The sequence below is a fragment of the Nanorana parkeri genome, unplaced genomic scaffold (genome assembly GCF_000935625.1).
Source record: "Nanorana parkeri isolate BGI_ZX_2015 unplaced genomic scaffold, ASM93562v1 scaffold2319, whole genome shotgun sequence".
NCBI classification, from domain to species: Eukaryota; Metazoa; Chordata; class Amphibia; order Anura; family Dicroglossidae; genus Nanorana; species Nanorana parkeri.
Genome location: NW_017308587.1, coordinates 54,223 through 78,306, shown reverse-complemented (window position 1 = coordinate 78,306; position 24,084 = coordinate 54,223). Strand labels below are relative to the sequence as shown.

At 48.3% G+C, this 24,084-nt stretch overlaps 2 protein-coding genes across 2 annotated transcripts in view; one reads left to right on the top strand and one right to left on the bottom strand.

The window, feature by feature from the left end:
- Window positions 1–4,843, bottom strand: part of LOC108801364 (uromodulin-like) — a 24,248-nt gene extending 19,405 nt beyond the window's left edge. Inside the window, exons 1-2 of the mRNA XM_018573292.1 lie at window positions 4,809–4,843; window positions 1,737–1,814 (exon numbers count right to left, since the gene is read on the bottom strand). Of these exons, the coding sequence (XP_018428794.1) occupies window positions 1,737–1,814; window positions 4,809–4,843 (113 nt within the window). The remainder of the gene's footprint in view (window positions 1–1,736; window positions 1,815–4,808) is intronic.
- Window positions 4,844–6,603: 1,760 nt separating this feature from the next.
- Window positions 6,604–24,084, top strand: part of LOC108801363 (zinc finger protein 250-like) — a 43,748-nt gene continuing 26,267 nt past the window's right edge. The window contains exons 1-10 of the mRNA XM_018573291.1: window positions 6,604–6,934; window positions 8,175–8,290; window positions 9,726–9,852; window positions 11,715–11,813; window positions 13,070–13,168; window positions 13,836–13,925; window positions 14,249–14,365; window positions 15,626–15,829; window positions 20,915–21,013; window positions 23,872–23,970. Of these exons, the coding sequence (XP_018428793.1) occupies window positions 6,604–6,934; window positions 8,175–8,290; window positions 9,726–9,852; window positions 11,715–11,813; window positions 13,070–13,168; window positions 13,836–13,925; window positions 14,249–14,365; window positions 15,626–15,829; window positions 20,915–21,013; window positions 23,872–23,970 (1,381 nt within the window). The remainder of the gene's footprint in view (window positions 6,935–8,174; window positions 8,291–9,725; window positions 9,853–11,714; window positions 11,814–13,069; window positions 13,169–13,835; window positions 13,926–14,248; window positions 14,366–15,625; window positions 15,830–20,914; window positions 21,014–23,871; window positions 23,971–24,084) is intronic.

Here is a 24,084-nt window from a genome sequence, read left to right as displayed (position 1 = left end):
AAAAAAACACGCCCCCCCCCCCCCCCCCCCCCAATTGATACTGGTAGGAATGTTATGGGGGGACCCCTGATGTAAAAAAAAAAACAGCATGTGGTTCCCTGACAATTAATACCAGACCCTGTAGGTCTGGTAGGTATTTTAAGCGGGAACCCCAATGCCAAAGAAATGAGAAAAAAACAAAACATGGGGTCCCGCCTACAAATCCCTTACTAGACCCTTAATCCGGGCAGCAGCCTGGCAGGGCAGGAAAGGGGGGGACGAGCGAGCGGCCCCCACTCCCTCCACCATACCTGGCCACATGCTCTTGGCAATGGGAGGGTGTGTTTCCAGTGGGGACACCTTGGAAAAGCACCTTGTCCCCATGCCGATGGGGACAAGGGCCTCTTCCCCACAACCCTGACTCGGTGGTTGTGGGGGTATGTGGGCAAGGGGCTTCTCTGCATCTGGTTACCCTCATTCATAAAGAGCACTCAGAGGCCCCCCCCTTTGTGAATGAGTAAGGAGTACTTGTACCCCTATTCATTCACAAAAGGGTTAATTAAAATGTTTAAAAAAACACAACACCTTAGAAAAAATTCCTTTAACCACTTGCTGACCGCGGTGTTTACACCCCCTTCCTGGCCAGGCCATTTTCCAGTATTCAGCGCTGCGGTACTTTGACTGACATTTATTCCGTCATGCAGCGCTGTACTGAAATGAATTTTATACCATTTTTTGGGGACAGATAGAGCTTTCTTTTGGTGGTATTTAATCACCACTGGGGGTTTTATTTTTTTACTGTATAATAAAAAAAGTACCGAAAATTTTGAAAAAAAACCTGTTCTCCCTACGTTATGTTATAAAACATTTATTATGACCCAATTTTTTGGTAAAATATAAAAGGCGGGGTCACGTCGGGTAAATAGACAACAAACATGTCAAACTTTAAAATTGCGCGCACCTGTTAAATCGCAAAAAACTACCATACTCAAAATTGACCATAGCCGACGCTTTAAAAGCTTTTACCGCTCATCAGTTTAGTGTTATCAGCGATTGATGGCCCTAGAATTATAACTCTCACTCCGACGTTCGCGGCGCTATATGTAACATGTGCGGCGCAATGGATGTAATCGGCGTTTTCGCACGTAGGCGGGCTTGACGCATGTTTGCGTGTGCGGGCCTTTAATTTTGTTTTATTGCTTTGATATGTGATTTTTAAATTTTTTTTGTAACATTTTTTTAAACCTTTTTTTTTTACTGAACTTTATTGCTATCACATAGGGAGCAAACAAGCTCCCTATGTGATAGCCAATTTGCAGTAACAGGTCCTCTTTATGGAGACTCGTCTAAAGACGCACACCCGCCCTCAAGAAGCCGCTGTCCGGCTGTTTAATTACAAGCAGGTGAACAAAAAAGCAAAACACAAATTCTTGACAATATCTTTATTTAAAATAAATTTTAAAAATGTCACACGAAGTCTTTCCAGCGTCGGCCGACAAATGAGAAGAAAAAAAAAATTGTCAGGGAACCACACGCTGTTTTTTTTTTTACATCAGGGGTCCCCCATAACATGGGTCTGGTATGAATTGAGAGGGAACCCACACTGTTATTTTAGTTTTGTTTTGTGGTGTCAGAAATTAAAAAGAAACAAAGTAAACGTGTAGTCTCATTTTTCTCCAACTAATTTTAGTTGGTAATGAACATTAAACTCTTCCGAATACCGAAAAGAGTTGACTTTCAGACCTGATATCACGTACCTGATGGGGAGACTGACCACGTGAAGAGGCTTCCCTTGCACCTCGTGTCCTGAGGCCTCTGGAGGTGGAGATAGAGACCTGGCGGACAGCGAGTGGCACGGGTGCCAGTGGTGTTGAAACCGTGCAAGCAGAAGGTTACTTCTGTGGCTGAGCTGGGGTATTCCGGAAATCAGGGTCAAAGCAAGCCGAGGTCAAACCAGGAGAGCGTAGATGGTACATAGGGATCGAGCAAAGAGAAGTTGGTGGGGCCAGTGATGTAAGAGGAGGTGGGGCCCGTCGATAGGAGGCGGAGCCCGGGAATGGAAGAGGAGGCAGGGGCCCGGCGGCAGCGACCACGGGGGTGACAGGTAAGAAGCGTACAGCGCAACTGAGACCTTGCAGAGCCCACCATAGAGAGTCTATGGTAGGCTCTGCAAGTGGCATAACTAGCAATCACGGGGCCCCATACAAAATTTTGCTATGGGGCCCTGTGATTTCTAGTTACGCCCCTGAGTCCAGTATTCAGTCCAAGGTCGGTGGCCGGCAGCAATCAAGAGTAGTCGAGGAAAGGTATCGGGTCCAAATCCAGGAGACAGGCAGTTCACAGGGACAGGTAATCGCAGGACACAGAAACACGGGGAGGGGCTGAAGACAATCCAGCAATCTGTGCATCACTTCCTGTGTGTCACTCCCGGTGCGTCATTTGGCGCGTTTTCCTACGCATCATGCGCATGCGCCCAAGTGTTCTATGAACATCACGGAGAACTGGATTTGGCGCATGCGCAGAAGGTGAGGGTTGCTGACACCTGAATCCCGAAAAACGAAATTCCAAAACAAAATGAAACTAAACAAATTTGTTGCCGGCTTACATGTCTAGTCAGCACTAGGGATGGGCCGAGTGTTCGATCCGAACATGAGTTAAAACATCGGCAGTTCGAGCGCTCGCCGAACTTTATGGGATGTTCGCGGTTTGTTCGACCGCGGACATTCCATAATACAAAATGCCCACTGAAGCTCTGATTTGTTAAAGTCTTGCCCCTGACCACAGGTCAGGGGCAAGACTTTGCCCAATCAGGGCTCAACGGAGGAGGGGCCTGAAGGAGAAAGCTCTCTATCAGGTCCCCCCATGCTGATTGACAGCAGCAGTGGGCGGGTGCAATAGCCAGCTTGCTATTGGCTATTGCATTTTACAATATCCAATAGCAGGCTGGGTATGGCTCCCAGCCTGCAATGAAGAGGAGGCAGGGGGGCGGGGCAGAGGTGCCGCGGCTGGACGGGGGCACTGAGAAGCCGACGGACCAGGTAAGACAGCAGCAGAGGTACGGGGGCAGCGGAGCAATGCAGCGCTCTGTGTCCCCGCTGCCTCCGCTAACACAGGCGGGGAGAACAGCGGGCATTTGAAGGGGCACAGGCCCTTCAAACATGGGGTCCCCCCTAAAATTCCATACCATTCCCTTGATCCTAGCATAGGCCTGGCAGGGCCAGAAAGGGGGGGGGTGGATGAGCGAGCGCCTCCCCCACATCAGGCTACATGCCCTCGGCACTGGGAGGGTGTCCCTGTGCCGATGGGGACAAGGGCATCGTCCTCACAACCCTGACCCGGTGGTTGGGGGGGTCTGCGGGCAAGGGGGCTTATTTGCATCGGGTACCCCTTTAATTAAGGGGGCACCCAGATGCCGCCCCCCTCCCTTGTGAATGAGTAAGGGGTACTTGTACCCCTACCCATTCACTAAAGGGTTAAATAAAATAGTTAATAAAAAGTCCAGACTTTTGATAAAATCCTTTAATTGAAAAAAAAAAACAAAAGGCATGTTTTTGACAATTCTTTTATTTAAAAAAATGGATCCACCGATGTAATCCGGCGTCAATCATGGCGTCCAGCGTTGTCCGTGACGACGAAATAAAAAATAAAACAATAAGATAAATAAAAATTTAAAAAATGCTGGCCGCCGCCCCCTGCCCCCACCGCATAATGGCATTTTGACAGATGCCGGCAAAACATAAACAATTGGGCGGAGCTAGCGGTGATAGCTAGCTCCGCCCAATTGTGTAGTTTGCCGGCATCTGATAGGCGAGACATGATTGGCCAGAATCATCATGACTCCAAATGAGTACAGAGCCCTGATTGGGCAAAGTCTTGCACCTGACCTGTGGTAGTGTACATTTCCTTCTCTCTGTGAAGAGAGAAGGCTGAGAGTGGTATGACCAGGGCCGGATTTCCCACAAGGCCAACCGAGGCCCGGCCTTGGGGCAGCAGGGAGTAGGGGGGCAGCAGGGGTTTGGAATTCCTATCTTCCGATGCCCGAGGCATGCAGTTCCAGGTGCCGGGCGGGTAATTGTTTTCTACATTTAGTCCTGCTTTGGGCACGCAGAGCTAAATGTAGAGCGGGGGAAGCCGCCACTTGTTTTGTTTGGCAGGTAGGGGGGCGCATTGAGGAACCTGGCCTTGGGGCATAAGAGGGAGTAAATCCGGCTCTGGTCAGGTTATTGTGACGGCTCAGTAGGATTGGAACTGTGTATAGTCACATCTCAATGAAACTGTCACAGGTCGGCTCAGTAGATCGGGAAGTGAGCGAACACATACCGGCGCTCGCTCACTTCTCGATCTATCCGCGCAGAGAGCCGTGACTGTCACTCTGTTCACGGCCTTTAGAACTATGGGGAAAAGCCCTGACCCCATAGTTCTCCTTTAAGTAACCAGAACTATTACATAACATTGGAAATAGAACCAAAATCCTGATTTTTAACATTACAATAACGGGAAGGGACGGATGTGACAGGATTCACGGTCCAGACTCTCCAAAATGAATACTAAGTTTTGTAGATCACGGAAAGTGAAGCAAGATCACTTTTTTTGGTTTCCTCTCACCTTGTTCAGGTTTCTATACCTACACTGCGCACATCCTGGAGACTCTTTGTAGGAACCCCCCTGTCGATGTTTGCACGTCCCAGTGGTAGCTAAACACTGACTACAGTGGAGTCTACCAATGCCTATGGCGGAGTCTATAAATGACTTCAGTGGAGTAGACCAATTCCCACAGTGGAGACTACCAATGACTACGGGGAGTCTACCAATGACTACGGGGAGTCTACCAATGACTACGATGGACTTCATCAAATACTACCATGGAGTCTACCAATGACTACAGTGGAGTAAACCGATTCCTTACAGTGAAGTCTATCAATTCCTATGGTGGAGTCTACCAATGACTGCGATGGACTCTACCAATTCCTATGGTGGAGTCTACCAATGGCAATGGTGAAGTCTAACAATGACTACGGTGGAGTCTACCAATTCCTGGTGGAGTCTACCAATTCCTCTGGTGGAGCCTACTAATGACTATGGTGAAGTCTAACAATGACTATGGTGAAGTCTAACAATGACTACGGTGGAGTCTACCAATGACTACGGTGGAGTCTACCAATTCCTATGGTGGAGTCTAACAATGACTACGGTGGAGTCTACCAATTCCTATGGTGAAGTCTAACAATGACTACGGTGGAGTCTACCAATGACTACGGTGGAGTCTACCAATTCCTATGGTGGAGTCTACCAATGACTATGGTGAAGTCTACCAATTCCTATGGTGGAGTCTACCAATGACTACGGTGGAGTCTACCAATTCCTATGGTGGAGTCTAACAATGACTACGGTGGAGTCTACCAATTCCTATGGTGAAGTCTAACAATGACTACGGTGGAGTCTACCAATGACTACGGTGGAGTCTACCAATTCCTACGGTGGAGTCTACCAATGACTATGGTGAAGTCTACCAATTCCTATGGTGGAGTCTACCAATGACTACGGTGGAGTCTACCAATTCCTATGGTGGAGTCTACCAATGCCTACGACGGAGTCTACAAATAGCAAAGTCTATCAATGACAACGTTGGAGCCTATCAATGCCTATGGCGGATTCTACCAATAACTACAATGGACTCCACCAATCACTACGGTGGAGTCTATTTGTGGAGTCTACCAATGACTACGGTGGAGTCTACCAATGACTACGGTGGAGTCTACCAATGACTACGGTGGAGTCTACCAATGACTACGGTGGAGTCTACCAGTGCACTGTATGCTGGCAATGTTGCTCATGGTCCAGCTTGGTAACATGAAGGGGGTGACAACTCCACAGCTAACCTGAGTATGTGTTGTCCCCAGAGGTGATGGCCATGAAGTGTGCAGTCATAGGGTCTCTTCAGATGTGTTCCTGTGAGAGTTGCGGGAAGGAAGGACTGGAAGCAGATGATGGGAGAGGAAGAATGAAAGGACTAATGATGGGAGAGGAAGGATGGAAGGACTAATGATGGGAGAGGAAGGATGGAAGGACTAATGATGGTAGAGGAGAAGGATGGAAGGACTTATGATGGGAGAGAGGAAGTATGGAGGGACCGTTGATGGGGGAGAAGGATGGAAGGACTAATGATGGGAGAGGAAGGATGGAAGGACTAATGATGGGAGAGGAAGGATGGAAGGACTAATGATGGAGAGGAAGGATGGAAGAACTAATGATGGAGAGGAAGGATGGAAGGACTAATGATGGGAAAAGGATGGAAGGACTAATGATGGGAGAGAAGAGGGATGGAAGGACTTATGATGCGAGAGAAGAAGTATGGAAGGACCGTTGATGGGGGAGAAGGATGGAAGGACTGATGATGGAAGAGGAGAAGGGTGGAAGGACTAATGATGGAAGAGGAGAAGGATAAAAGGACTAATGATGGAAGAGAAGTGTAGAAGGACTGATGATGGGAGAGAAGGATGGAAGGACTGATGATGGAAGAGAAGGGTGGAAGGACTGATGATGGAAGAGAAGGGTGGAAGGACTGATGATGGGAGAGAAGGATGGAAGGACTGATGATGGGAGAGAAGGATAAAAGGACTAATGATGGAAGAGAAGAATGGAAGGACTAATGATGGGAAAAGGATGGAAGGGCCGATGATGGGAGAGAAGAAGTATGGAAGGACCGTTGATGGGGGGGAGAAGGATGGAAGGACTGATGATGGGAGAGGAAGGATGGAAGGACTGATGATGATGGGAGAGAAGGATGGAAGAATTGCCCCCCTCCACCAGTCTTTGCCCTCCCCAGTGCCACCTCTGCTCTCCCCTATTGCCTTCCTAGAGTCGGTCTCCGCCCATCCCCCCGCCACCATTCAATGTTCATTTCCACCCGATGCCATCCAGCGCCCATCTCTCCCACAGCGCCAGCCAGTGCCAGGTGAGTGGGAGGAGCCTGAGAGCCCAGTGGGAGGAGTTGAATCGATTATAACTAGGGGACGGACTCGGGGCGTGCGGTGGTGGCCTGTGACGTCACCCACTGGTCCCGAATCGAGCATGCGCAGTGTGATCGGTATGGCGGCGCCCGGTGTGCGGAATCTCCGCTGATGATACACGCCTTCCCCGGTATGTGCAGTCATGTGACCCTTGTCCGCCCCGCCCCTGCTTCGCAGCACAAAGACATTGCGTGACGTCATACCCCGCCCTCTGACACCTCAACACCCAACGGGGGTGTGATAGGTCAGTGTGAGGGGAGACTGTGACACCCTGTGCCCAACCCCTGCTGCCAACCTGTACAGGCCCCCCCATGCCAGCCTATGCCCTTCTAGGACACGGGATGTGATTGTACAGGACACGGGATGTGATTGTACAGGACACGGGATGTGATTGTACAGGACACGGGATGAGATTGTGCAGGACACGGGATGTGATTGTGCAGGACACGGGATGAGATTGTGCAGGACATGGGATGTGATTGTGCAGGACACGGGATGTGATTGTGCAGGACACGGATGTGATTGTGCAGGACACGGGATGTGATTGTGCAGGACACGGGATGTGCTTGTACAGGACACGGGATGGGATTGTACAGGACACGGGATGTGATTGTGCAGGACACGGGATGTGATTGTGCAGGACACGGGATGTAATCAATGTTTATAAACAATGTTACTTTGTATCTCTCTCTAATGTACTCTGTACAGTTCAGGTGATCCTATTCCAGGTTATCAGAGACTGTTAGATACCACTGTTGGGAACTGCACATAGGACAAGGGGATTTGGGTTTTCAATGTGCATAGATGTACCCTGTTACCAGAGACTGTCAGAGAAGAGATTGGGAGTGTTGGCGTGTCCCGTATCTCTGCGGCAGTGATGAAGTTGATGGAGACTCGCCCTTTTCATCCTTGTTGTCTTATGGAATAATAATCATATACGGTTTATATCATTTTTGCCTTCTACAAAGGGCTCCTGATGGCATATAATGACATGTGACCAGGGATCGGGGATATAATGACACGTGACCAGGGATCGGGGTTATAATGACATGTGACCAGGGATCGGGGTTATAATGACATGTGACCAGGTATCGGGGTTATAATGACATGTGACCAGGGATCGGGGATGCGTGTTTTCAATGTGTGATTTGTACAGTTTTTGGCAGTCTGTGATTTATCTAATAGAAATATTCACCCGCAGGGCACCGAGGATTCACCTTGTCCCCTCGTCCGTGAATGTGAGCTCCCTTCCGCCATCTATGAAGAGAGACCATTCCAACATGGACGCACACGTGTATCAGGTGAGGCTTTACAGGTCACTTGTTCTCATTTTTATGTTTGATGTTCTAGGAAATGCCGGGACAGAGTATAGAACCAACTTCCAGGACTGATTACTGGTTACATTGTCAGGTTCAAAAAAAAGCCCATTAAGTGCAAAAAACTAATCAATTAAATTGATTATAATGGATAATGAGAATCGTTGGCAACAATTCTCATCATCGATTAGTTGCTTTTCGATTATTTGCTTCAGCTGGCTCTGCCTATCTAGAGGCAGAGCCAGCTGTACCCACCCCATCCCCTGTCCGTTCCGCCAGTCAGCGCTGGCGGAGTGGGGAGGGGAGAATCCAGCCCCTCCTCTGTCACGGCAGATAGCCATGACAGGATCGAGAAGTGAGCGAACGCCGCTATGTGTTCGCTCACCTCCCGATCTACTGAGCCGACCTGTGACAGTCTCATTGTCACAGGTCGGCTAGAACTATGAGGTGAGTGAAAAGCACTCGCCTCATAGTTCTCCTTTTAAGGAAGCCAGGCGGTATGTAATGACTCCCCAACCGGCATCCCGATTAGCAGGGAAGCCGTCTCCATGCTCCCTCATCACCAGGTGACGAGCGAGCATGATGCCGGCTTTCTAGCCAATCAGAAAGCCGGGGGGGGGGGTAATGACTCGCCGTCCGGCTGCCTGATTGTCTGGCTTCCGGTCCAATCAGGAGCTAGGCGGCGAGTCATTACACGCTGCCCAGCTTCCTGATTTACCGAGGAGCCAGCTTCATGCTCCCTTGTCACCAAGTGACGAGGGACTATGGAGCCTGCTTCCTAGCCAATCAGGAAGCCGTGCAGCTTAATGACTCGCTGCCCGGCTTCCTGATACCGGACGCTCAGGTATCGGTAGAGATGCAACAATACTGCAACAGTGCCGATGCTGAGTATTTGGGTGAGTACTCGTACTCGCCCCAAATGCTCAGATGCCTAGCCCAATACTTCCTGTGTCAGGAAGCCTGGCAGCGCGTCATTACACAGCCCCCGGCTTGCTGATTGGCCAGAAAGCCGGCTCCATGCTTCCTCGTCACATAGTGACGAGAAGCATGGGGACGGCTTCCTTGCTAATCGGGAAGCCGGGTGGCGAGTCTTTACACACCACCTGGCTTCCTTAATGGGACTTCCGGTATTCGGTATCAGTGTAATATATTGGTACTCATACTCAATACCGGTATCGGTGCATCCCTAGGTATCGGGCTAGGCATCGGAGCATTAGGGCGAGCACGAGTACGAGTGGACTCTTCCACCATTGGTCAGGTGCTTGCGGTGTTCGTACAATGCTTTGATTTTCAAATGTTCACAGGGTTTGGTTAAAACCACACATTGACCACACATTGACCACACATTGTCAGCAGAGGAATCTGCCTTGGCTCAACACATGGAGGCACCTTGAGCTCACCTTCCAATCCTCCTGTTCAGGTGTCGGTGACGTTCCATGACGTGGCGGCCTGTTTCTCAGCGGAGGAGTGGAGTGCGCTGGAGGACTGGCAGAAGGATCTTTATAAGAAGGTGATGATGGAGATCCACTCCGCCCTGCAGGGGATGGGTGAGTGGGGAAGCCTTCTGCTCCATGTCTTACAGAAGTATGTGGATGTGTGTGAGGGTGGAAGGACTGGGCTGGCTGCAGAGACGTGAACTCCTGTTGGCGATAGAACGACGTGTGCAGTATGATGTGTGTGAGATCTCTGTCCCCTTCCTTGCTATCTCATTCTCTATCTTTATCACTATACCGCCTTCATTTACCCCCCACACTCCATGTTCTCTCTCCTCCTATCTCAGTCCAGTGTTCCAAAGTTCTAATAACCTCCAGTGGGTGGTGGGAATCAAAAAGCATGCTATGTGCAGAGCAGTGTAGTGAGGAAGACCTTGTACATTGAGGAGACCTCTCGGCAAACAGATGGCCCAACGGCCCAACATACAAGTTCAAATTGTACAGGTCAGGACTCACCAATCTTCCTAAATCTAAGTTGACTTGATGACATGGAAGGACACATTTTGGGCAGAGATGACAACTGGTTCGAAATAGGCCTTCTACGTCAAACTAGAGCACCCATCCCTGAGTGGTGGTGGGGGCCTTCAACACCATTTGTTGTCTAACATCTCTACCCCGAGGATCTGACAACAAGTCTGACCTTCAGCCATGTGAATCGAAGAATTACCATGGAGCTGGGCTAATCCCAGGATCCCTAGTCCTAGGTAACCAATGCTTCAACAACAACAAAAAGAAGTATCATGTTGGCTACTGGATTGTTCAGACTGGCTCCTGAATTCCATAATACTTTATCCACCCTTGCGTTAACACAAGTGCAGACTTCCTACAGCTGAAGGAAAATGGAATTCTTTCGAGGACAGTAAGGTGTGCATTTTGGACAGAGAGGACAATTGGTTCACAAGAGGCATGAAAGAGGCCATCAATGTCAAACTGAAACAGCCATCCTTGAACAAGTGTTGGGACCTTTGACACCAACTGTCTTCCACATATGATGCCGTTTTTAGATCTGTAGCTTCGCGATTTGAGAATTCATGTGAATCAAATGACTAACCCGTACAAAGACCTCCTGACACCAAGGATGGGATTATGGAACTAGAACGGAAAGGTTCTACAACTTTCAAACCTCCCATCCTGTTCTTGGACAATCAACATCTACACATTCCATGGTGATTGGATGAAGATGTCTGGGCTACTTGTTGATATAAAGGCTTAGGTATCTTCCTCACACTTAGGACTTCAGAAGCACGCACCCTCTCCACTGCCTGGTGCTAGGCTGAAACCTCCTTGGGCAACTCAAAGGAACTTCAAGCATGCCAACATGTAGTACATCCTCACACAGGCCTTTGACTTTATTGCATAAGCATGGCAGTACATTGTACATACAGTTAAGCTTCTATTTGACATGTTTCGGTCCATGCCTAGCCCTTGGTGAAGGTAGGAGCAAAACTCCACCGGTAGAATGTGAAATGGGAGCTTGATTGTGTTGTACTGCCAATCGTATGCAATAAAGTGAAAGAGCTTTTAGTAGGGGCAAAGATCTGTGGGTGAATGGGCTACATTTTGGCATTCTTGAAGGTCCTCCGAGTTGCCAGAGTTGTATTACATTATTGGATTCCTGACACTCCATAGATTTGGAGAAGCTATGGAAGGTCTTCAACATTACAGAACAAGTCCACGTGAATGTGACTGCCTCATTTTCTGGCTGGAGGACATAAAGCAGCATGTAGCTCTTTTCTTCCCAGCCTGGCTGTCCCTGGCCCCGCCCTTTTCATTCATTGGATTTCAGTTCTTCCAGTCATGGAGACTCAGCATCAGATGTGGGCGTTACCTGGGGCAATCTCTCTCTCTCTCTCTCTCTCTCTCTCTCTCTCCCTCCATCTCACTTTCCTCTCTCCTTCTCTCTCCCCATCTCTTAGGCTTCGAGATCCTCAACCCTGACGTCTTGTTCCGGATTAAGAAGGTGAAAGACCTGTACGTCGACCTCTCTGATGCGGACAGGGCGGTCACCAATTCAGGTGAGAGGAGAAAGCAGCTCGTGCCGTATCAATAGTTATTTTTAAAACTCACCGATAAGCTTTCAGTACTCTGTGCGTCCCTGACAAAGGATTCCCAGAGCATTATGGGTGACGCAGAGCATAGCAGTAGTTGTTCCACTTTTAGAATGACTCTCGTCATATAGAAATGTCTACAAAGGAAGGAAGGGGGAAGCCTCTGCTCTGACCTAAGCTTTGTACATTTCAGCTTGAGTTATTGAGCTTTATAAACAAGAGGGGTTATTTGTGTTAAGGAGCTTTGGAGAGCCTGAAAAATTAAGCAGCCGAGTGGATGTGAAAATACTAAATATTTATGTATAATATTTAAAACCAAACCCCGGCCTCCCCTCCAGTCTTGTATCTGACCTCTGGCCTCCCCTTCAGTCTTGTATCTGACTTTGGCCTCCCCTTCAGTCTTGTATCTGACCTCTGGCCTCCCCTTCAGTTTTGTATCTGACCTCTGGCCTCCCCTTCAGTCTTGCACAGTTGTACCGGCTTCTCTCCTGGGCTGAAATGACTTCCTCTGATTTCACTGCATGCTGGGAGCTTCTCACAATGTGCATTAGAAGCTGCAGCAAGTCAGATAGAGCCCGCCTCATTTCCTGGCTGGAGGACGTCAAGCAGCATGTAGCTCTTTACTTCCCAGCCTGGCTGTCCCTTGCCCCGCCCCTTTCATTTATTTGATCTCAGTTCTTTCAGTCATGGAAACTCAGCATCAGATGTGGGCGTTACCTGGGGCAATCAGCATGCAAATACAGTCTGCCTGGGAACATCCATGCACACTCAGTCTATCTAGGAATGCCCACTGCTCCAGACTGACATCCATCCATCAAGGCATTTTATATTTGCATAACTCCTCCCAAAAGCCCACCCACTTCATGTATCAGGACTGAGGGCTCTTGAAAGGAGTGAGGAGGCAGGGCGCTGTAATGTTTTCAGGAAGCTACGTACAGCACCCTGCCGGCTCCTCCCACCAGCCCTGATCTGCCTGCATTACACAAAGAAGCACGGAGACCCGGTGATGACATCTCTGGGTCTACAATAAGCTATTTGATGAAAAAGGAAAGGTTTTGTTTCATAATGTCCTTATCATTTTAATAAGGGGGGGAGGGGGGGCAGGGAAGGCAAAATATGAGCAGAATAAAGTTTACTGAGCCATGGCAAGTTAGAGTTGCTGGGATGTGTCATGGGCTGCTGTCAGAATGGAGGTCACGGTGTTCTCTATTGTCCTTCCACAGCATCTTCTCCGAGAGAGTCTATCACAGTAGTGAAGCAAGAACCGAGACCCAACCTGGATTCATGCCGGAGGAGAGGAGGAAAGGCGAACAGACACCCGGGTGAGACTTTCTACAACAGAGGTTCCTGTTGGGTTTCCATTGTACGTGTGGGAAGGGTTCAACATAAAACTATGACAACAGACAGATGGAAGCTGCCATTTCTGACCTTTTATAACGTGCTACTTCCCTGACTGATGGACTAATGACGAAGGAGGTCCTGATCCCTCTATATAGATCTTTATTATCACTAGAGGGATCTCCAGCAGGTGGAAGGAGGTCCTGATCCCTCTATATAGATCTTTATTATCACTAGAGGGATCCCCAGCAGGAGGAAGGAGGTCCTGATCCCTCTATATAGATCTTTATTATCACTAGAGGGGTCCCCAGCAGGAGGAAGGAGGTCCTGATTCCTCTATATAGATCTTTATCACTGTAGAGATCTCCGGGAGGAGAAAGGAGTTCCTGATTGGTTTGGTCCATTCATACTTTGTCCTCTCTGAGTTGTCCCATGTCTTCCTCCACAGCCTAAAGAGAAAACAAGGAGGGAAGCGCTACAAACTAAGTGAGAGGGCGTGTTACGGAGCCAGGGAGGAGGGAATGGGAAAAGGTTGGGAGGAGCAGTCTTAGTTTCTGTAGCCGAGTGATATGTTCGGCGGTCGATCTTCCTGTTTCCCTTGAGCGCTGTATTTTGGTACATTGTCCTTATAACTTTCCACTTCCTCCACAGCCTGCACGCCAGATCTACTACTGAGGATACAGCAAGATGATTCCTCCTGTTACCGAGATATTTCGCCACGGAGCCCCGCCCATAGCGCAGGTGAGTGCTTGGCTTGTAGATCACCAATTGGCTTGTAGCAGATCGTTGCAGATCAGCATTTCCTGTATTGTGACGCTGCACACCCTATGAGGCCCACCATCCAAACTGGAAAGGCCCAGAGAGGCTTTGCATGCCAACACTTCACTCTGGTTTCTGTTAAAGCAGAACTCCGAGCACACTGCAGAATACAGAGATGAAATACAGACATGGGAGCTTCTCTTACCTGCCAAAGGATTTGTATTCCTGTACACCCAGTCCTGAGATTTACACAGCTCTGGAAAATAGCACAGCCAGCCTGGTGACCTGACCTTCCTCTACTGTAGTTCAGCAATTCAGCCTGGTCACCTCCCCGCCCCTGGCCTGTAGCTGGACGGTGAAGGAGCAGACTGATGAGGTCATCTCTCTGATCTCACCTCTCAGCATGTTCATTGTCAGCACATGTGCATGCAGGACACCTGGTTGGCCCAAAGCACTGCCCCTCCCTCTCCCACAGGGCTCCTATACAGAGTCTGAACTTTAGTAACTTTCAGGTGTTTACACAAATTGCATTTAATATGTATTCTATTTTTTTATGCATTGTAATATGTGCCGGAATTCTGCTTTAATCCCTCCACAGTGTATGTGAAGCCATTTGTTTTATTTTTATTTAAGTTTTGGATAAAGAAAGAAATTGTGAAGACCTCTGACCCCTTGGGGGAGATTTCCTTTCACCTCTTTGTCCAAAGATAGAACAGGACATAAGAGGAGATCTCTCAAAAGTGAGAGGCAATCCCCTATTTTACTGTAGTCACACAAACTGGTGTCCCATTGGGAAATTCCCCCTCACTTCCTGTTCCTGTGACAACTCAGAAAACCGGAGACAGTGGTCACCTCCATTCCTATATAATACTATTCCAGGCAGCTTTTGTTGGTGTTGTATAAAACAAGTGAAGTCTACCTGTGAGTGATACATGAATTATAGTGACCTGCTGTCACGATGATTGACCACTAGATGGCAGCAGCACACCTGTGCACAGTGCCAGTCCATGATGGCTGTCCAAGTTCTTCAAAGGGAGTTAAAGAGAACCTGTCTGATATCTAAAGAGTGTAAGAGGACCTGTCTGATATGTACAGAGTGTAAGAGGACCTGTCTGATATGTACAGAGTGTAAGAGGACCTGTCTGATATGTACGGAGTGTAAGAGGACCTGTCTGATATCTGTAGAGTGTAAGAGGACCTGTCTGATATGTACAGAGTGTAAGAGGACCGGTCTGATATGTACAGGGTGTAAGAGGACCTGTCTGATATGTACAGAGTGTAAGAGGACCTGTCTGATATGTACAGGGTGTAAGAGGACCTGTCTGATAGCTGTAGAGTGTAAGAGGACCTGTCTGATATGTACAGAGTGTAAGAGGACCTGTCTGATATCTGTAGAGTGTAAGAGGTCCTGTCTGATATGTACAGAGTGTAAGAGGACCTGTCTGATATGTACAGAGTGTAAGAGGACCTGTCTGATATGTACAGGGTGTAAGAGGACCTGTCTGATATGTACAGGGTGTAAGAGGACCTGTCTGATATGTACAGAGTGTAAGAGGACCTGTCTGATATGTACGGAGTGTAAGAGGTCCTGTCTGATATGTACAGGGTGTAAGAGGACCTGTCTGATATGTATAGGATGTAAGAGGACCTGTCTGATAAGTATAGATATCTATATGGAGTAGTCAGTCAGTCTTGTTATTCAACTTCCAATTGTCGCCATTGTGTTTCATGCTGTGTGTTACACAATACCCAACAACCCTGTGTCCTCTTCTCTTTGTGTGCAGCTGACACCACCATCACCTCTGCCTTCTCAAAACAAAAAGACACAGAGGAGAAGGAGATCCATCCTGTGGAGAGGTCGGAGGTCAGGGTCAACCAGTCACACCGTGAGTCTGGCATCCTCAGGGGCGGGGACTAGTGACTTGTATAAATAGAGGATTCCTAGTAGAGCCTGTCATAACACTGTGGGGTATTGCATATGCTTATGGTTTTGAAAAGCAAGATACTTAATGGTTTCCACCCAATCCTTTACCTGTTGTCATCTTCCATCACCAAAAAGTGCTTAAAAGACACTTTGATCAGAGTTTAATTTTAGTAACCCCCACCCCAACAACCCCACAAAAACCAAAAGACAGCCCCCTATTAATATATTCAGAATTTTGTAGGAGATGCACTATAGGCCCAAAACTTGTGGACACCTAAACATCACACCAACGTATGGACATCACTCGTGGTCCTGGTGAAGGTTCTTTTAATACTACAATACACAAAAACATTGTAGACAATTGTCCTCTACCAACCTTGTGGTGACAGTTTGGTGAAGACCCTTTTCTGTTTCACCATAACTCTTCTCTTTGTACAACACCAGCTCCATAAAGACATGGTGTGACCAGTTTGGTGTGGAGGAACCTGAGTGTCCTGCACAGAACCCTGACCTCAACCCTACTGAGCACCTTTAGGATGAATTGAAATGCCCATTGTGAGCCAAGTCTTCTCATCCATTAACAGTACCTCACCTCAAAGATGGGAACAAATACCAATGGACAGCCTCCAAAATCTTGTGGAAAGCCGTCCCAGAAGAGTGGAGGCTGTTATATTCTCAAATAGTTAAGGGGAAGGGAAGCATTTTTATATATGCCTTTGAGTTTGGAAGGGGTTGTCCAACAAACTCATATAGGTATGATGGTCAGGTGTCCATGAGTTTCTATGGGCTTGGATGGGGTTGTCCAACAAGCTCTTATAGGTGGGATGGTCAGGTGTCCATGAGTTTCTATGGGCTTGGATGGGGTTGTCCAACAAGCTCTTCTAGGTGTGATGGTCAGGTGTCCATGAGTTTCCATGCATTTGGAATGGGATGCACCTACAAGCACCTATAGGTGTGATGGTCAGGTGACCACATGCTTTTGGCCAACATTTTAAAGGTGAAGAAGGTCATATCAGATTGTCCAGGCCCCCTCCCCCTTTACAGATCACCTAATGATATTAGGTATAAAGTGTACCTGTTAGATTTATATTTGCACCACCCCCACCTTCCAAATCACTAGACGTGACTTCACAGTCCTTCCGGGAAGAGCAGAGCAGGTCACATGTCTGTAGAAGACACTCCAGTCCATTCCAAGAGCATCTTCTTGTTCAATTTCCTTGTGTGGTTGAACCAGAAGGAGCACCAAACACTCATATTCCAGAAATGCATTTTATTTATTCCACAACAGATAACAAATGGAAGCCGACGCATTTCGGAAGCCAAACAATCCCCTTTCAGAGCTCCGCCCTGGCTGCATAACACAGGCACCCACTCACTATAGAACTTCCTGGTTCTGACTGATATCTCCAGACTCTCGATTTTTGAGTCTGATGGATTCTGTGACATTTGTTGAAGCCCCGATGAAGGGGGAATGTTTGGCCCTCAAAACACGTTGGCTTCCTATCGGTTTGCCATTTCTGGAATACATCAAATACATTTCTGGACTCCTAATACGTGGGTTTGTTGCTCCTTTTGGTCAGAGTACACAAAAACTTCTCAAGCCAGGTGACCCCCTATCTCCAGGAGGACCCTAGCTTTGTGGAGAGCTAGCGAACTTAGGCCACTTGGGCCTGAATACAGACGTCTCAGCTGGAAATGTAGTGTTTGTGATTAGCGCTTCGTTTCCACCCCTACCCCGGATTTCTGGTTGGATTTCGGCTGCCCTGTATTTCATCCTCTCCCAGCCAGAGGCAGGAACGGCACCATATAAAGGAGAAGACATGGGGCCTGCTAGAAGCCAACCACGATATAGGGTGAGGACCCTTGTTGGGGTTTTATTGGCTTCTCACAAGGTTCACTAGAAGCTGCGGCAAGTTAGATAGAGCCCGCCTCATTTCCTGGCTGCCCATCATCAGCTAGCTCTTTCATCCCCAGCCTGACTGGCCCCGCCCCTTTCATTCATTGGATTTCAGTTCTGTCAATCATGGAGGATCAGCGTCAAATGTGGGTGTGTCCTAGGGAGGTCTGCATCCAAATACGGCCCACCAAGGAACGCCCACTCCTCCAGGCTGACTTCCACCCATCAAGACATTTTGATATTTGCATAACTCCTCCCACACTTCAGCTTTAACTCCCAATTCCAACCACATTTTTTTTTTCTTTTACTTGCCATCTCTGACCTCATTGGGGTCCCAATCTAGACCACCAATAAAAACCTTCTCCTAGGACAGGAGTAGGCAACCTTGGCTCTCCAGCTGTGCTGAAACTACAAATCCCATAAGGCATTGCAAGCCACAGGCATGACTCCCAGAGGCAGAAGCATGATGGGATTTGTAGTTTCAGCACAGCTGGAGAGCCAAGGTTGCCTACCCCTGTCCTAGGACAAAAGTAACAAGAAAATTGTCTGGGAAATGGGTAAGGAAATGTTCTCGGTGTATCTCTGTTGTCACATAACTGATTTCCCGGCACAGGTGACCTAATGACGTCACAATGCCACCCTGGGCCCTTTCGGTGACGCAGCTCTGGCCGTGTTTTTGGTAATTTTTTTACAAGTCCTTCCAGAATTATTTGCGTCCCTCGGAGTGAGAACTCCCAATGTCTGGATGTCACACCGAGGGAAGCTCAGGGCTGTTATTATGTGTTTGTGGCTCTTAGTGTTGGCGGCGTGTCCCCGATGACCGCCGTCGTATAAAGCGGCACCAAGGGGGCCGGCGGCAGGTGTCCCGGACCCGCGGGAGAGGCGGAGATGTCTTCACTTATGGAAAGCATTCAGCCTCCTGTCAGCCTCCCTCCGGGACCGGCCGCCTCCCGCTGGTGTCCTCCATATGTGTCTATCTTCACCATCGTCATCCCAGACACAGAAGATGTTCCCGAGAGAACTCGATGTCTCTCCTCCGACACAATCAAAGTTAATTCTCCTCACTCTGTAACCTGTTCATGTCTGCAAGGAATGGAAACCTCCCCCGCAGAGCTTCCAAAAATGTAAATTCTCTATTTTTATGTAGAAAAGTCAAATAAACTGTGTTTAGGTTCATGAAAAATAAATGTATATAACTCTATAATAGGAAGGGAGTGATTACAGCGTAAGTAAACCCGGCCGATAAAATATCTGATTACATTTAAAACGTCCGTGTCATTTCAAAATTCATTTTCAGTCCTTTGCAGATACTTTTTTTTTTCCGCTCATGTTAAAGGAGAACTATGGGGTCAGTGCTTTTCCCCATAGTTCTCCTTAGGGTAATGGGAGGACACAAACTAGCGTCCTCCTGTCACCCTAAGCTCAGTATACAGCTCACTATATACTGAGACGCCGCAGCCAGAGCGGATCCCGACATCGATGTTGAGATCCGCCCAGCTGCGTGACTGACAGCTGGCTCTGCCTATCTAGAGGCAGAGCCAGCTGTACCCGCCCCCTCCCCCGTCCATTCCGCCAGTCAGCGCTGGAGGACATTAATAGCGCATTATATTATGGCCACTAGATGGAGCCATAGAGATAGGAATTTGCTGTGCTCCTCAGCTCCATCTAGTGGCCATGATGACCTGTGAATCTCATTTGCAGAGCTGTTTGCTGTGTAAATGGTTTATAAGTCACCCCCATAGTGTGTGGTCAGCCTTCATTTCCTTCATCATTACAACAACAAAAAATCATCAGGGTACCTTCTGCTTTGTTGATATGCCATCCAGCTCCTCGCCTGTGTCAGTGTACATCAGTATGGCGTCCTGTTCCTGTATACTGTAGCAGGCAGCCTGTGATGGCAGCCACGCCTCCCGGCCCACCCTGGGCTGGTGATTGACAGCAATCCCATATGTTGGGAGTGTCTAGAGATGTCAATCATCAAGATCCCTCCCGGGTCTATCCTGGGATAGGTGACGTATTTGCTCTCCTGCTGTTGAAACGATCTCCATTTTTCTAATACTTCTCCCCCCAAAAACACGTCCCTTATCCTCCTTATTGGGGCAGCTTCCATTGTGTGCCACCAGGCGCCACTATTTTCTTTGTATGGGGAAGGAGGGGTCCCTATGGGGAATGGTTCCTCTGTGTTTACATCTTCCTTCTGTGGGCAGCACAGCACCCGGTCACGACCGACACGCAGCACATGATTGGCAGCTATGCATGTCACTCCGCCCACATACACTCCCACCCTGTCGGAGCACTCACATTGAATCATGGGAATTGTAGTCTCCATTTCCCTATGGTGAACATGTTGAATGTGACGTGAGGCTCAGTTCTGGGTGGGGGACTGTAGTGTCCATAGGAGGTGCTCCATGCTAAGCCCTTCTATCAGGGGTGGGCAGGCTTGGCACTCCAGCTATGGCACAGGCATGACATCCAGAGGCATGGGGGCATTTGTAGTTTCAACACAGCTGGGATGCAAAGGTTGCCCACCCCTACCTTCTATCATACCGGACCAGCAGAGGGGTGTGTCGAGGTTGCCCACCCCTACCTTCCCTCATGTCAGACCAGCAGAGGGGTGTCTCGAGGTTGCCCACCCCTACCTTCCCTCATGTCAGACCAGCAGCGGGGTGTGTCAAGGTTGCCCACCCCTACCTTCCCTCAGGTCAGACCAGCAGAGGGGTGTGTCGAGGTTGCCCACCCCTACTTTCCCTCATGTCAGACCAGCAGAGTGGTGTGCCGAGGTTGCCCACCCCTACCTTCCCTCATGTCAGACCAGCAGAGGGGTGTGTCGAGGTTGCCCACCCCTACCTTCCATCATGCCAGGCAATGAGATCTAATCTTACAGAGCACAATCTTAATTGCAGCATCATCTAATATTCTAGAATATTCTAGGGGTAGGCAACTTCGGCCCCCCAGCTGTTGTGTAGCTACAGGTCCCATGAGGCGTTGCTAGACTCTGAGGCATGACTCCCAGAGGCATGATAGGACTAATAGTTGTAGCACTACGGGAGGTCCAAGGTTGCCTATCTCCTGATCTAGAACATATTTTGGGGTTTTGGGTTGGATCCATCGTTCTCTCCTCATAATCTTCTTGCTTGGTTCTGCTTGTAGGACAGATCGCCTCCCAACCAATCAAACAGGAGAAGTTGGACTATGTCAAGGTGTCAGTGGGAGAGCCCAACTGTAACAGTAGCACGGTTACTGCTAGAGGTAAGGTACATGATGGGAAATGAGAAGTTTCTTACTCTATATCTTGATTTATAATTTTTGGCCGCGAACAGATCCAATCTCCTCCCGGAGGAGGTCAGCCATAGACACCAGACAGAGCATGACAAAGAATGAGCTTTAGGGCCCATTCACACCAGTGGAAATCCAGCACACCAACCTTCCTATCATGGGGTACCATTCATTTGAATGGCACCCCAACGCACCTCCTGGTGGCCTTGTGTTGCAACTCCAGCCATTTATGAACGGCCGCTGCACAGGAAGCAGGTAAGGTGATATTAGGAGTGTATTAGACCCCTAGTGTCATCTTTTCGCGGCAAAGAAGCTATTCAAGCACACTTTGCGCTTGAATAACTTCTTCCATGGCTTCTCTAGCCGGGGAATGACAGCTCAGAGACCGGAAGTGATGTAATCAGCGTCGCTTCCAGCTCCATTCAGCGGGAAAGAAATCGGCAAACAGATGTTCACCGGCCTCTCTACCTTCCAACACTCGTGATGCCGGTCTCAGGCCTTCAGGAGGGGCAGCGGAGCCTGGAAAGCAAGGTGGGGTGTCGGGCAGAAGGGGAGGGGGGGCACACTTCACCGGTCCCTGTAAGCGATCTGGCGGCAGCTTAACCACCAGAATGGCTTCCAGTGTAAAGCCGACTGTCGACTTTACACAGCTGAACAGGGTCCCGGTGACTATAGTTTTTGACCACTGATGCCCTTTAATGGAATGTAAATGAAATACAAATATTGAATGAATTCTACTGCTAAGGTCTCTGAATGGTGTGTGGGTGAAGCCCAGTTCAGATTGATGGGTTTGGGTAATTGACTGAGATCTGGTCTAGGTGTGTTGGTGATATTTGGGTCTCAGGTTGGATTTGTAAGTAAAATGCGGCTCTTCAGTTTATGGGAAATCTCTGGGGTTGGGACGTGTTGATGAAATCCACATCTCTGCACATCTTGACAAAATGAGATTCTTGGTGAAGTGTGGCTATAGGTTTGGGTGCGTGATAAAGTTGTGCTCTGCGTTGGGTGTCATGATGGAATCTTCATTGGGTATTGATGATTACACAGGGGTCTAGGTTTGGTATAATGTTGAAATAGTGGTCTTGCTCGGGTGTGATGATTAAATGGAGGTCTCACTTGGGTGTGATGATGAAATGGAGGTCTCATGTGGGTGTGATGATGAAATGGAGGTCTCACGTGGGTGTGATGATGAAATGGAGGTCTCACGTGGGTGTGATGATGAAATGGAGGGAGGTCTCCTTTGGGTGAGATGATAAAACATATGTCTCATTTAGGAGCGATGATGAAATTGGGGTCTCACTTTGCTGTGATGATGAAATGGAGGTCTCATGTGAGTGTGATGATGAAATAGAGGTCTCGTTTAGATGTGATGAAATGGAGGTCTCACTTGGGTGTGATGAGGTAATGGAGGTCTCACTTGGGTGTGATGATGAAATGGAGGTCTCGTTTAGGTGTGATGATGAAATAGAGGTCTCACTTGGGAGTGATGATGAAATAGAGGTCTCATGCTCGTGATAACTAAATAGCTGTCTTGTTTGGGTTTGTAATAAAATAGGGATCTTGGTTGGCTGTGATAATGACACAGGAGTCCCTATTGGGTTTGATGATGAAATAGGAGTCTCCGTGGTATTGGATGATGAAATAGGAGTCTCCGTGGTATTGGATGATGAAATTGGAGTCTCCGTGGTATTGGATGATGAAATTGGAGTCTCCGTGGTATTGGATGATGAAATTGGAGTCTCTGTGGTATTGGATGATGAAATAGGAGTCTCCGTGGTATTGGATGATGAAATTGGAGTCTCCGTGGTATTGGATGATGAAATTGGAGTCTCCGTGGTATTGGATGATGAAATAGGAGTCTTGGTTTGGAAAGATGATGAAATAATGGTCTCAGTTGGCTGTGAGGAATAGATGAGGGCCTTGGTTGGGTATGGTAATGGAATGGGTGTAGCGCAGGGTAACATACCCACCACATACAGATTTGATGTCGCCTCTCACAGTTTAATACAAGTTCTGAGCTGGTGACTCATCTTCCTGTCCTCCTTATTCTCAAACTTACCAATGCTAAGACATTTGGCCTCCTCCAGGTGATAACTCGCTCCCGGTTGTGGCCTTCATATGTTCTGCTGCTGGCTCCCGTCTCCCCGCTATGCTGTTTTTCAGCTGTATTTTGTATTGTTATTTTTGCTGCTTTTACTTCATCTTTTGATCTCCTTTCATCTGCAGTTCTGTCCAGGAGCTTCCTCTGTATAGACCAATACATCTGTACATTGCCAAGTCATAATGATGGCGGCGGGAATTCTAATAATAGAGCATTGTACCAATGTCATCGCCTTCACCCCATGTGCTCACCACAGTCACACACTATTATGCTTATATATCAATATTAAATAGCTCTGACATATACCGCAGTGCTGTACAGGGAACACTGAGCCAGTCACATCGGTCTCTGTACAGAGGAGCTTACACTCTAATGTCCGCCCTCAGTCACATCAGTCTCTGTACAGAGGAGCTTACACTCTAATGTCCCCTCCCCCACAGTCACATCAGTCTCTGTACAGAGGAGCTTACACTCTAATGTCCCCTCCCCCCCACAGTCACATCAGTCTCTGTACAGAGGAGCTTACACTCTAATGCCCCCTCCCCCACAGTCACATCAGTCTCTGTACAGAGGAGCTTTGGACCATTGGCCATTGATATTTTTAGGCAGCTTGTCGGCTTTTTAAAATTTTTGTTTTACACTTGGACATTACGGCTTTCTGTATAAACTTTTCTCGGCTGGAGGAGAGTCAGTAACTGGAGATAATCATGTTGTATGTTGGTATTTGCAGGACAGATGATGACGTCACACACCGCGAAACCTGAAGATGACCACGCCAAGGTGGCAATGAGGAGCCACGGGTCAGAGAGTACCGGAGCCATAGCGAGAGGTGAGTGCAGATTACTGATACCCCATCAGAGGGATCTAATGCAGAGATAACCCATAGAGGTTATACTGGGGTCACAGCCACGTGAGTTCAAGTCAGTACAGATAGGGACCTCCA